Raw genomic sequence first — 13,215 nt, 5'->3', positions numbered from 1 at the left:
TAGAAGAACACGAAGCAGGCCAGGGACACGAGGCAGCAAAACATGGAGAGAATCATCATCATCATCATCAGCCTTACTACACGCACTGCAGGGCAAAGGCCTCTCCCATGTCTCTTCAATTAACCCTATCCTTTGCCAGCTGCATCCACCCTTTTCCTGCAAACTTCTTAATCTCATCCGCCCACCTAACCTTCTGCCGCCCCCTGCTACGCTTACTTTCTCTTGGAACCCACTCCGTTACCCTTAAGGACCAGCGGTTATCTTGCCTTCGCATTACATGCCCTGCCCAAGCCCATTTCTTTCTCTTGATTTCGACTAGGATGTCATTAACCCGTGTTTGTTCCCTCACCCACTCTGCCCGCTTCCGATCTCTTAACGTTACACCTATCATTTTTCTTTCCATGGCTCGCTGCGTTGCCCTTAACTTAAGCTGAACTCTTTTCGTTAGCCTCCACGTTTCTGCCCCGTAAGTGAGTACCGGTAAGATTATCCTGTTGTACACTTTCCTCTTGAGGGAAATTGGTAAACTGCCACTCATGATCTGCGAGAATTTGCCATATGCGCTCCACCCCATTCTTATCCTTCTAGTTATCCTTCAACTAGAAGAATGGAGAGAATATATGTCTATAAATCGAAAAAGAAACTGATCACGGCAGTCCATGCTATCTTATCTCTTTAGAGGAAGTCAAGGCGCGTCAGTGTGATCGATGCTATGAGTGTTCAATTGGCTTTTCCTGGGAAGCCTGCGGCACAGACTCCCCGTACTTGGTAACGTTGCGAGGACAAGCATCAAGGATGTCGAAAGTGTGCACGTGTAAGCCGTTGGCACGTGCGTTGGACTGCCGAAATTTGTGTATATGCAGTAGCCACTGTTAACATCCAATTACAATATATGGCGTTTGACACTATGAGAGCACATAATGGGCACCTCCCTATATACACAAGCCTCAAGACTGTCCTCACTGTTATGAAGTAAGCATGAACCTCCAGTGAACGTTTCTGCACCCGGTATTACAGAGACAGCCGAGGTGTCATCAGGTCTTCTCAAACCGCTCATGTTAGAAGATCTCAACTCTATTCACTGTCATGCATAAGCGTTAACACATGCGGCTGAGTTAACTCCACTAATTCCTCATGATATGTTGCCATCCTGACAATATCGATGTTTATCAAACTGCAGATAATCAGCCATACTTCCTCGCGGCTCATTAACTAGCTGCCCTGATGGTTTGAAATTGAGCTTATTACAGAACACCCACCGAAAATAACTTGTTTTCTCATTCCAAATCAGCCATTCACTATACCGTAGCATTGTGCAAGCTGCACAATGCTACGGTTTGCATGGAAAGCTCGTTACAAAATCCGTGATGTTTTTTTTTAACACAGTAACCAAAACTCACTATAAAATAATGCAACAGCTGCCAGAATAAAGCGACTTCAGAGCAAACCACAGCGTGGATGACATCGCATCATCTGGTCAAAACGAAGGATTTCTTGTGACTATTCCTGTATCAGGGGTCATCGCAGTGAGTAGGGCTTGCAGGCCGGCGGGGGAATGTACACTTCCCGCAGTGAAAAACAGGCTAGTGTCTAAACAGCCAACTCAGTACACTTAACCCTGGACTGCGCCTTCTTGTTCCACCTAGTTACGCTTTGCATGGCCAACAGACTTGCTTTTGACACATGTAGCTGTGAGTAGACAATTGAACATTTAGTGCGTGAGTGCAATGTTTTTGACTCTGAAATCCAAAGGCTGCACAGTGCTCTGTAGTGCTCTGAACGTTGACATCTAACGAAGGGTAAAATCCTCAGAGTGCCGCCACAGCAATCGAAGGCCCTCAATGCCTAAATAGCACTTTTTCGGTACCTGTGGGTGTCATACTTATGAGACAGATTGTGGTTGTGCTCCGCGCACTTATTAGAGGAAGCCTCGAAATAAATAAAACGTTTATAAAGAATTTATACACCAGTATTTACTAGCACGTGCTCTTTTACCAAAACTTACGAGAATTTTGTGCTAAAAAGGTTGATAGTGGACATTTTAAGGATGTGTGGCGTAGCATCAGTTGCGCAAGTTTATAGCTGTGGCAGTAAACGTCCAGGCCGCGATCGTCGAGAAGGGGGATAATACGGGCTGGTTCGCACATGCCGACGGAAAACAACTTCTTTGTTACTTCTCTTGCCTAATCAGTCGTCGTAGCTCTCGCTATTAGTTCGGCGAATTTTTACGACGTATGCCGGTGGCATTCACGAGGTGACAAGGAGAAGTTAGCGAATACATTTCAACAGCACAGACAGGTGACCACACTTCAACTATGGGATCATTGGCTTGAAAGCTTTTGCACCTTTTCGTGCCGTGTACCTCCAGAGACGTTTAAATATCCGGCACAACGGTTTTATAATCTTCTTACAAAGCACCAAGAGAGAATAGTTTTTTGAAAGTTCTGGTACTGGCATAGTATGTTCAAACGCAGCATAGTGTGCCTTCTGTTGACTCGCGTTGCGATGCTTTCTCTACTTCATGAAAGTTCCGATTTGACGATTCCCAGAAGTCCATATACTACGATATGGATTATATGGAGTCCTGTATTTAGAGCATACGGAGTCGATACAGACTAGATAAAAAGCACACATAGAATCTTCTTCACTATATATGACATCATGCACGCTGTATGGGATCTGTATGAAACTCTGGAATGCTTATGAACTGCGTGCAAAAAGCGTGGATTTTTATATATTTTTCCACATTTCTGGACTCCATATGCCACATATTTCCATACGAGTGGCTCCTATAGAGCGTTACATTATGGGTTACGGCCACCCGAATGTTTCACAGGTTTTAGAGGGGTAAGTACAAAGGCTCAAGTTACTCTGAATGGATTAGAAATTCCTGAGGCACCTTAGGTTTCGAATTTTGCAACTTACTAACATAGAGTAAGGTAAGGGCCCTTTAGACACCGTCATTCGTGTTGAATTCATTGAAAACTGAAAATTATTGTTAGCAAGAAGCGCTCAGTGAGTTCTGCTGTTATTTTATTCTTTTCTGAGCTCTTGAAACTAAGGTACAAAAAAAGTATGGTACTATACTCGGTCGACTTATTTGCCAACTATAAAGCAGTAAAAAAGCAGAAATTTTTTAAACAACGTGGGTGCATTAAACCCATCACTAAGGGGAGACAGCTGGGCTAGTTGGTTTGCATTATTATGGAACATGGGTATAGAAAAGTCCCGCAAGTGTGCAATAAATTTCAGTTGATGTCTGGCATTCGTGTTGTCTTTCTTCTCTCTTCGTCCTTGTTTCTTGCGCTGGTACCATGCTCCTTAATTAAAATCATGCTATTAACTTTCAACACCTTCTGAATAAGCGCATTTTTCACAGTAGCGTTAACCTCAAAATGAAACTCTCCATAGCTCTGACGGAAAGTAGAAAGCTAAAATGTATATATTACCTTTTCTGTGGTGGTTTTCAGGCTGCAGGCTCGACAGACGTGTGTTTCACCGGCGTAAAGACAATCTTCACAAACCTTGTGGGCGCACATAAGTCTGTACAGTGCCTCTGGGATACTGTCGCAGCTTATACAACGGTCGAATAAATCGTCTTTGCATTCATAGATCTTACAGGGGACCTTAGTGCTGTTGTCCACTTGCAGATTTAGATATGTGCTGCAGAAAGAAACAGAACACAGTTTTATTTTGTTTAGGTCATTCATCTCGGCTTGTCTCGTGTAGTTGTGATGCATACGTCACATATTCTTCACAATCAATGTATCACATCCACTTGAATGAGAAAAATTGCTTTAAGATTAGCCCTTTATTTCTTGAGCAAGTCGAATGTAAATATCGGTTCCTCGATTTTTATAAAGTGAATATAACACATTGGGGCCACGTCGTCCTTGTTTCTGTTTTGTGCAGATTTAAGTTGTTGAATTTATGCCGGCAATTCGACACAGCTCAGTTTCTGCAGTAAGTTTCTGCAGCAAGCAACAGTTCCAGGGTGACATGTGAGCACAATTAAGCGATAAGGAGGAGATAGTTTATTAAAAAAAGAAGCCTCTTATCCAAACATTTGGCTCTTAATAGGCGGAAACACTCCTCCACTTTGCACTTTTGAAGGTCAACTGGTTTCATCCTCTTCAGCAGCTATCTTGTCAGGACAAGAGATTTTCATGATCATGCTCCACAGGAAACTACCCTTCCCACATCACACCCTGCTCCCCTTTACCGCAGCTTCCTCCTCGCTGCGAAGGCTCTATCTGAGCCCCTTCAGTAATGAATGCTTTCCTTGACGAAGAGAAGTTTTCTTACTTTGGCGTTGGCTAAGCAGACTTTGGCTTCTCCCTCAACACTTGTTCAATTTGTTTCGTGTTGTCAAGAAATCAATCTTCTTGCCCTCTCCCTGCCATGGACCTCTGCTGGTAGGGTCATTCACAAAACACGTATGCTGAGCATATTACTAACTTGAATGGCCCACGGCTTCCGCTTATATGAAAATCCTTTAAAAATTCAGAATGTTTGCCACGACCATACATACCGTGTTCAACCTTCACTGGGTACCGAGTTTTGGCTATAAGCGTTTAAGGAGGTCCCTTTGTCAATTCATTATCACCCTTTATTGACAAGAGGCGACTACTAGGATATACTGACATTTTGCAAAGTTAGAAAAAAAAACGAGCAATAAAGTGTAGCTTCCGCTTGAGAGGATATTTTGAGACGGTGATGATGACAACGGACCTTTCTTACTGCAGATCCCTGCGAGCGTGCCACAGTAACATTCGTTCTGAATGGTGATTGTACAGCAATTTTTTCTGGTTAGGGTGCCACAAGTCTGGATCATAGGCGCGAAAGAAAATGTATTTCTCATCTCATATTTCTCGGAAATGTATGCCTATTCTACTGGCGAACAAACAATAAAATGGATATAAAGAGGCACAATATTGATAATTCCTGGTAACAAAAATGGAATGAAGTTTGCCTTGCTATCTGTTTAATGTCTGACGCAATAGAAAGGTCACCCAGCACAACCAAAGTACCCTTTTTTCGGCATCTGAGGCTCTTAGCATTTTTTCTATTGTCAATACCAGCGACGACGCAGAACTACCAGTGGAATGGTCTTTGCATGCCGGCCAAAAAATAAAGCGCCGCAGTTTGACAACGTTAATGCGGTACTGCAGCCTTCACATGTTCTTTGCTCTGACGCGCGCACACATATGTTCCGTCAACTTGGGAACTAGCCAACAGTTTGACGGTGTGAGGTGCGGATCACTAAGAGGAGGTGGCAAAAAAGCAGCTTTATATTTTCTGTATGGCGGTGCTCATACATTTGCAAAATGTTGGGAAGAATGCAGCGCAACTGTTTGCGACATTACAGAAAATTTCTAATTATCTATCATCAGTAAGTTAATTTGTGAAAAAAGATTGCCGAGCATTCAAAATTTTTGGAACTACCTTTGTTCTCAATAGGATGGCCTTCTTCTCAGCCAAAACATTTGCGCTGCCATATTTCATTGCAATTTAAGCACTTAACTTCGATCCCAACTTGACTCATATATGGTGGTTTAGTGACGTACCCACATCGTCAAAAGTGTAGAGCTCAAGTGTTTTGTTTCTGGGTGACAGTATTATTTGTTTTCTATCGTTAGTGTTCCGAATTCATACAAAATGAAATCAAGTAATTTCCTCACCAATTCCAGCTGTGCAGTTACAGCTGTGCTAGAGAGTCAAGCTACTCAAGACAAACCCCTTCGAGTCTATATTTTTGACAAATGCTGTACAAAGATGTAAGACAAAAGGAAAACTCCTTGCATACAGCGCAGGCAAAGTTAGCGCACCTTCGCTTGAAAAGCTCGCTCGGAGCCGTGTTTCCCAATACTTGGTTCCAGCTTTCTTTCTGCTGCTCACTTTTAATTCGTGCCCAGCACAGGCAGCTTTGTGCCAAGCCGCGACTAATGATAGAGCCTAAAGGATTAGAACCGAAACGTCAAAAAATGCGGCCTTGAAAACGGTTGCACAGTTGCACAATTACGGGAAAGCTGTTAATGATCCTCCCTGCCCAATGAAGATCGTTGACCTGTACTAAAATCTGGATAGTGCAATTTAAGCTCCGCCTAAAGGGCATGATGCGATAGTGTCAATGGGTTAAGGTCCATATATGCGGAATTGGCCATTCTTTAATTTACATTCATAGATCATTTGAAGTCCTTATACCACTTCCGGAGCAGTGTTGCAAAGGTGAAGCGATGCGACAGCGGCTAATAATAATAATAATAATAATAATAATAATAATAATAATAATAATAATAATAATAATAATTGGTTTTTGGGGAAAGGAAATGGCGCAGTATCTGTCTCATATATCGTTGGACACCTGAACCGCGCCGTTAGGGAAGGGATAAGGGAGGGAGTGAAAGAAGAAAGGAAGAAGGAGATGCCGTAGTGGAGGGCTCCGGAATAATTTCGACCACCTGGGGATCTTTAACGTGCACTGACATCGCACAGCACACGGGCGCCTTAGCGTTTTTCCTCCATAAAAACGCAGCCGCCGCGGTCGGGTTCGAACCCAGGAACTCCGGATCAGTAGTCGAGCACCCTAACCACTAAGCCACAGCGGCGGGTGCGACAGCGGCTCGGCAGGTGGCTGTTCCAAGCAAAGTCACCGGCGGGGATTTTGAAACGCATGTCGTTCTTTCTGAGCAAACTGTGGCAACCTTCCATTAATTACCAGCCACCTGTCAGGGTGGGCAGTTAATTCACAACACGGTGAACATAGGCTGTAGTCACAAGGCCACGTCTGGGTCTTCTCTTGAGGATGTTTCGTTTCGTTAAGCTGAACAGGGCCCTTAACTCTATAAGCTTAAAACGAACCAGCGATTTTAACGGTGCGTGCTTCTTTTTTCCTTACCTGCCATTCTGCTGCATTGTTAGGTGTTTTTTTTTATTCAAGAACCCTGTACTGCAAACTGGCGGTATACTTTAAATGAGTTGAAGACGATTGCTATCTAGCATGAAATTTATAAGAAAACCTATTTCGCTCATCGTTCAGACACACTATCGTCATTCATTCTTCAAAATCAGTCAGGATGACGGCGAAACGTTCGAGTGGCGTTTCAATGAAAGGAATGATTTAAAATCAATTTGCTTCACCCTACAGAGATGCTACCATGCCAGGAACATGCGGTAGGCTGTTGTTAAACAAGTGTCTCAGTTCCTCCAAATCCTCTCAATATACAGCTTTCATTTCCTTGGTTATCTGGACTTGCCTATGGCAACAATAATTTTTTACGCAGTAACATATTGAGTATTGGAGTCATTCTGAAACAAGTCTACCTGTGCCGCAATGAGAAAACTAATAGGATGCATGAAGTTTTAAGACAACCCCGATATGCAAACCATCTATTAAAGAAACCGGTCGTTGTAGGCGTGCTATATGAAAACTCCGAGCTTTGCCGCAGGCCAATGGATGTCTCTTATCTTACGTGGGGAGCCGTTAAGTAGGACACGACACCCCAAATTAGCCTTCAAGAAATTCAGTAGATCTGTTTCGTCTGAGCTGTAACATAAAAATGGGATACATCGCAGTATGCTTCGAGGACTGTGCTAAAACAGTATAGCTAGCAGTGAATGATGAATTATTCAAAGCAAAGCATAAAGATTTTCCTTGCAGCTGTTATTGACTCACGGGCCCTTAACTAATGCATCATAGCGATAAAAATTGCGGAAGTAAAATAAAGAACGAACCCATCGGAGCCTTCTAAGAATTCCATTTTTCTCTGCAGAACCACACAGAGCTCACGTACGAAGTGGAGCTTATCTTGTTTGGACTGCAAGAACGACTCCCTTGGTGCCGTGTGCATCACGCCGATATCGCGAATGTGCTTTTATTTATTTTGCTTCCTTCCTAAGGTCGCTTTTCCCACCGGCTCAAGATATGGTGTGACTCAGGGGGCGGGCTTGAGGCCTTGTCGCCTGAATGGCGCCCTGCTACAGTGGTTAGAAGAGGAAGTGTGCGCATCCGCTGGGATGCGGCGTGCTCGGCGCCGCGCTAGCTTTTCATGACGCCGATGGATGGCGCGCTCGTCCCCAAAGCACTACTAGGGATAGCGCTCATTGCAGAGAAGCCCGCACGTTCTAAACATGGAGTCCTACGGTGCGGTGATTTGCCAGCGACCTCTTCGAAGGGTGAGGCGTACTAAAGAAAGACGTCATAACTAAAAAGATAAAAAAACCGCGACGCCGTAAAAATTTTCTTTGGTAGCAAAGATAAATCTACTAACCCCTTAAGGTTGCTTGAGATACTTGATACAAGGGCCAAGAGAGAAGACACAATGAGTGCCGACTAAACACGCGAGTTTTCGGTAGTCGATTCAGGTTGTGCCTTTTTTTACTTTGACCTCAACTCGCGTCTCACCCTTAATAGCAAGGTGTTAACGGGCCAAAAACACCAGCTTTTTGTCTTAATGCCTGATAGGCACATTTTTTGTATATATTTAGAGCTTCGTGTTTGGAAGCATTTCTTGTGGATGCAAGTTTCAGAGCAATGCGCTGTTACAGAACTGTATTGCAGATTTGCACTCATAGGGACATCAGAAAAAGTATTAATGAAAGTTCGCTTATTCATTAAAAACCGCAACAGAAAACTCGAAATCTGAATAGTGACGCAATAACACCTGGCTAAACTAACACAGAAGTCAAGTTGCGTGTGCAAATAATAAGCTGGTTGCTTGTCGTGCATAAATTTCATAAGTGCTGTAAAAAGCGCTGCTCTTTCCCAGCGGAATTACGGCTGCCTTTTAGAACTTAATAAAAAGGGGAATTGCGACGAATGCAATCGAAGCCTACGCTGACCAGAGGAAACAAGCTATGAAGCGCTCACACAATGACAAAGCAAGGGAGCGACTGGAAAATAAGAAAATTTCAATAATGGCCTCACAGACGCCGGGGAACTTCAAGCAGTCACATGTCCCAATCAAGATTTCAACAAAACAATGACCTCATCACAGACCGCTCTTTGCCCGAGAGACAAAAAAAAAATAGACCCTGAGCATCTGAGATTTTGAAAATGGCCATGACATGTGGCATACTGCACTCTTCTTTGATATATTAATAAACAGTATAAAAGGGCAGTATCCAGTCAATATGGCCCTGCAAAACTGAATCTGTAGAATATCCTTTTCAGTTGCAATTTCGTAGCGTGAACGTTCAAGGCAGCATTTATTTCGTATTTGTAAAGGATAGGGCGATGGATTCCTTCACTGTCAAGATGTTCCACGATATTTACAGGGATATAAAGTCTATGTACTCTTCTAATCACTGCTAATCGCACATTCATCGTAACCTTTATTCCCCATAAATACAAATAATTATCATGCAGTATTTTGCTCAATGAATTCAGCACAAATCACAATCATTTATTGCCACTGCAAGCGCCAGGAAATAATAGAATTCACTACGTAACGTGCGCTTTCGTGACTACCAAGCAATCATCTGAAAGTCGCATTTCATATTTCTCACGAACTCTTTTTAAAACACCTTTCCGCCGGTTAGACACTCAGTGGCAACAGCAAACCACAGTGCCAAGTATGATAAAAGGCTTACCGTTGCGCAGCAGTTTTCATTCCGGCACTTTTCTAAGGAACGTCATACAGAAGGCAACAGAGTCAAAACCATACGACGGGAACTTTTGCTATTATGGCAGGAAAGAAGCGCGCACAAGTAGCCGAGTAGAAAGTAGCCCGAGGACAAAAAGTAACCAAGCACTTGAAATGAACGCTGAAAAAAGGCCAGATGCCGCACTTAAAGAAATTCACGAGATGCGAGGTGTGTCGGCCGGCAGCTAGCGGCAAGCAAGCCGCAGAATAACCAAGCTGTATGGCATAAAGCCACAGCCTGCGGCTGTGAGGGAACGCAAACATAAATATATATTTTTCAATAAAGCGTTTTACTTTCCAACCAAATGTAGTACGCCTGCCGTCAGAAGTAAATGGAAGGCGACTCTGCCGAAAAATTTTAATTTCTTGAATTCGAAATCATGATGGCCGATATTAATTGATGCACTTGCGTAATTCGCGAAAAATCAATTAGGCTGCAATCATAAATTCAAAGATGCACAAAATAAGGGGAGTGAAATTAAGTTTCTTCGCTAATTTTGCCTTCGATTAAGTTTTGACTGCATCTGTACATAACTAAGACATTTTCAAAAACTAGTATCATATTGGCGTCTGAAATGTTAAGAACACCAAGCATGTGTAACAATCATTCTTCTCGTATTTGCTTCGCCGTCATCTACGATTTTGTCACTCCTCAGTTGATGTCGCTGGCACTTTGTTCTAACCGCTATCGAGCCCCGCCTTTGGGACCATTCGCGACATCTCGCGACCCATGCTATTTGCACAGGGTTTCTTAGTGTAACTAGAAGGAAAGCTGGCGGATCAGCACGTCCCGTGGCATGCTGGGTAGGCAGGGTTTGGATTTACATCCGGTTACTTGTTGAATGTTCGACGGCTCTGATTTCTAGGTTGTTCAATGGTGTTTTGTGCGCTTTGTGGTGTAGTCAGTAGGTGTAGTTATAAGGCGATGCACGCCCCAAGCATGCTGGGAAGGCAGGGTTTGGATTCACATCCGGTTACCTGTTGAATGTTCGATGGCTTGGATTTCTAGGTTGTTCAGTTTCGTTTTCACTGGTGTTTAGTGCGCTTTGTCTTGTAGTGAGTAGGTGTAGTTATAAGGCGATGCACGCCGTTTATTTGAGATCCGAAGCACCCAGAGCATACAGTAACAGCACTGCAACGAATATGGCCACCGTAAATTACTCGCAGGTACAGTAACTGTGCCCCCGTGGAAAAGTTCGCATATTCAGTCTGTTTTCGATCTTGAAATCGTGGATTACTTCACATGAGGTGTCACATGAACTATCTCGTGTGTTATGTTTCTGGCTGTATGATCAAGAAAAGGATACAATCTTTTAATGCAAAAGCACTTCTGCTTCTAGTCTAGCGGCTTGACTATCTCACAGAAAAAAATGAAGCCTCAGCCATAATCAGCAAGGAAATGGGTGTGCATGGCAATGGACCAATCAAAGCTCAATTTCGGGGGTGGCCCTGCAGGGTGAGCGCTACAGCGCATAACATGGTACATGAGACATGCATGAAAAATGGTTAGGATCAGCCAAAATTTGACCTTCGGAATGACATTGGCCGACCTAAAGACGTGTGAGACACCAAACAAAGCTCAATCTGGGGATGGCCCTACAGGGTAAGGGTAGCAGCACATGGTATGGCACATGAGGTATGCCCAAAATATGTTTAGCACACACAGAATTTACCCTTGCAATAACCTTGGGCGAGTTTGACAGCCGGTTAATCTGGGTGTGCTGTAGTGGAGCACAGTCTTCACGTAGTCTTAAAATGAAATTGGCCCAAATCCAAAAATTGGGTTGTCCCGACCCCATAATTTGGCTGGTCCACTCCTGATAATTTGAAAATTGAGTTTACCCACCTTCGCTACTGACCTGGGGCTCACCACCAAAATTATTGTGGTCCGCCAAGTTTTTGTACAATATCTCGTGCTTAGCTATGCTGACCGCCTGCAAAGCGCGCTTCACTGAGGGACTAAGGACGTGACCAAAGTTTACAGTACTTGCCACCTAAATAATAATGACCACAGTGAAAACTTTCTTGCTTAATTTCTAAAAACAGTGCACATATTCGCCAATCTTCTTTTTTTTTTTCAGCGTATGCACCGATCATGCCATTTCGGTAAAGAGCCGGTTTATGACCTTCTCTTTATGATAAACGCCATTCCGGAGTTGATTTGTATTCTGCTGTATGTTCCACTTGTCAGCATGAATGCGGTTCCCATTTGTGCTAGAATAGGCTCTCGCTTCCTAGTCCATTCTTTTCTAGCAATTCTTTTAACTGCGAGGCGAAGTCATCATGAAAACGGGCTCTCAGCACGTGTAAACTACGTGTTACGTCCCGAAACATATCCCGAAAAGAATACGACGGCCTGATAAAATAAGAAGCTTTTGAGTAGCGTAACCATAAAGGTAGAGACCTTCCTAAACCGGAGAGAAATTCTACAGTAATCACGTCGTTACTGTGGTTAAAAAGAGCGCACAATCTTGGACGTACTCATCACGCAGGTAACAGGCACTCGATGCTCTCATGCAGCAACGGGGTGGATACCGTGGAAAGTGAAGATTGCCCAGGAGAGGAACCAATGGCACAAAATCATATGCCGGTTGTTTTCACTATCTGAGTTGAACATTAGGTCTGCAGATTAAGTTATTTTCACCATCACTGCAGATTTCATGACAGTGTTCAAAGGTTTTAATAGATGTTACAAAAATGAGGATTTTTAAATATTAGTTTTTTATACATAAATTACGGTTGGATGAAGTGAATTGAACTTAGTGTTTTAAGAGAGTGTATTATTGGGCGAGTGGGTAAATCATGATGGACAAAGGGTACTGCGCACCTACAAACAAACACGAGAAGGGTGCAAAACCAGCGCAGACTCGCAACAAATTTTTTATTGAAAAATAACGCGTTTTGTAGCTTAAAACCGTGATATCAATGAATATGCGTAGTCCAAATACCTGCCTTCTTTCTGACTTTCTGATACAAGTCGATTGATGGGTTACTTACGCAATAAATTACTTTCCTCCTAATGAAAAACGTCTCGACAAGCTCACGCTCCACCTAGTAAGGGCTGCTCCTCGAAACTTTTGTTTTTATCAGTAAAGGCAGGCACTTCTTATTGCGTGTACTATCCAGGCACGCGCCGCTGCGCAGAGATAAATTTTACCCAGACTTTGAAGGAATTGCTCTCTTATTTGGCAGTTTAGCCATCGGCCCGTTTGACCGATGTGTAGAGTGCCACACGTAAATGGGGACAACGCCCGTCTGGCATTTGACAAAAAGAGTGGCATGACGCTTAGCGCAGTCCGCTATCATTATCTTTTCTTACCTGACCCGAGGGCGTAATTAGGCCAACTTTCACGAAGCAGAAAGCACAGATCTGCACACTGTAGCGATTCGTCGCATGTGGATAACCCTCGAAAGAAGATGCGTCGTCTTTGGAATAAAAATCAGTCTCGAGTCTTCGGTTGTTGTGTACCCTGTCCCTCCTTGCTTCTATATGCGCAGTACCCTTTGTTGAAATAATTGGCTTTCATATCAGGTCCAACTAATGACATGCGTCAATAGGTAACGTCTGGTA

At 43.4% G+C, this 13,215-nt stretch overlaps 1 protein-coding gene across 3 annotated transcripts in view; it reads right to left on the bottom strand.

Moving 5' to 3' along the window:
- Positions 1-7,866, bottom strand: part of LOC144104326 (uncharacterized) — a 24,908-nt gene extending 17,042 nt beyond the window's left edge. For 2 of the 3 annotated variants that reach the window (XM_077637258.1, XM_077637257.1), the window contains exons 1-2: positions 7,735-7,866; positions 3,450-3,663 (exon numbers count right to left, since the gene is read on the bottom strand). In XM_077637258.1, the coding sequence (XP_077493384.1) occupies positions 3,450-3,663; positions 7,735-7,850 (330 nt within the window). In that variant the 5' untranslated portion in view covers positions 7,851-7,866. The remainder of the gene's footprint in view (positions 1-3,449; positions 3,664-7,734) is intronic. The other variant, XM_077637256.1, reaches the window with a different exon arrangement.
- Positions 7,867-13,215: the final 5,349 nt, after the last annotated feature.

The sequence above is a fragment of the Amblyomma americanum genome, chromosome 9, assembly GCF_052857255.1.
Source record: "Amblyomma americanum isolate KBUSLIRL-KWMA chromosome 9, ASM5285725v1, whole genome shotgun sequence".
Taxonomy (NCBI): domain Eukaryota; kingdom Metazoa; phylum Arthropoda; class Arachnida; order Ixodida; family Ixodidae; genus Amblyomma; species Amblyomma americanum.
This window is presented reverse-complemented; position numbering and strand designations above follow the sequence as displayed.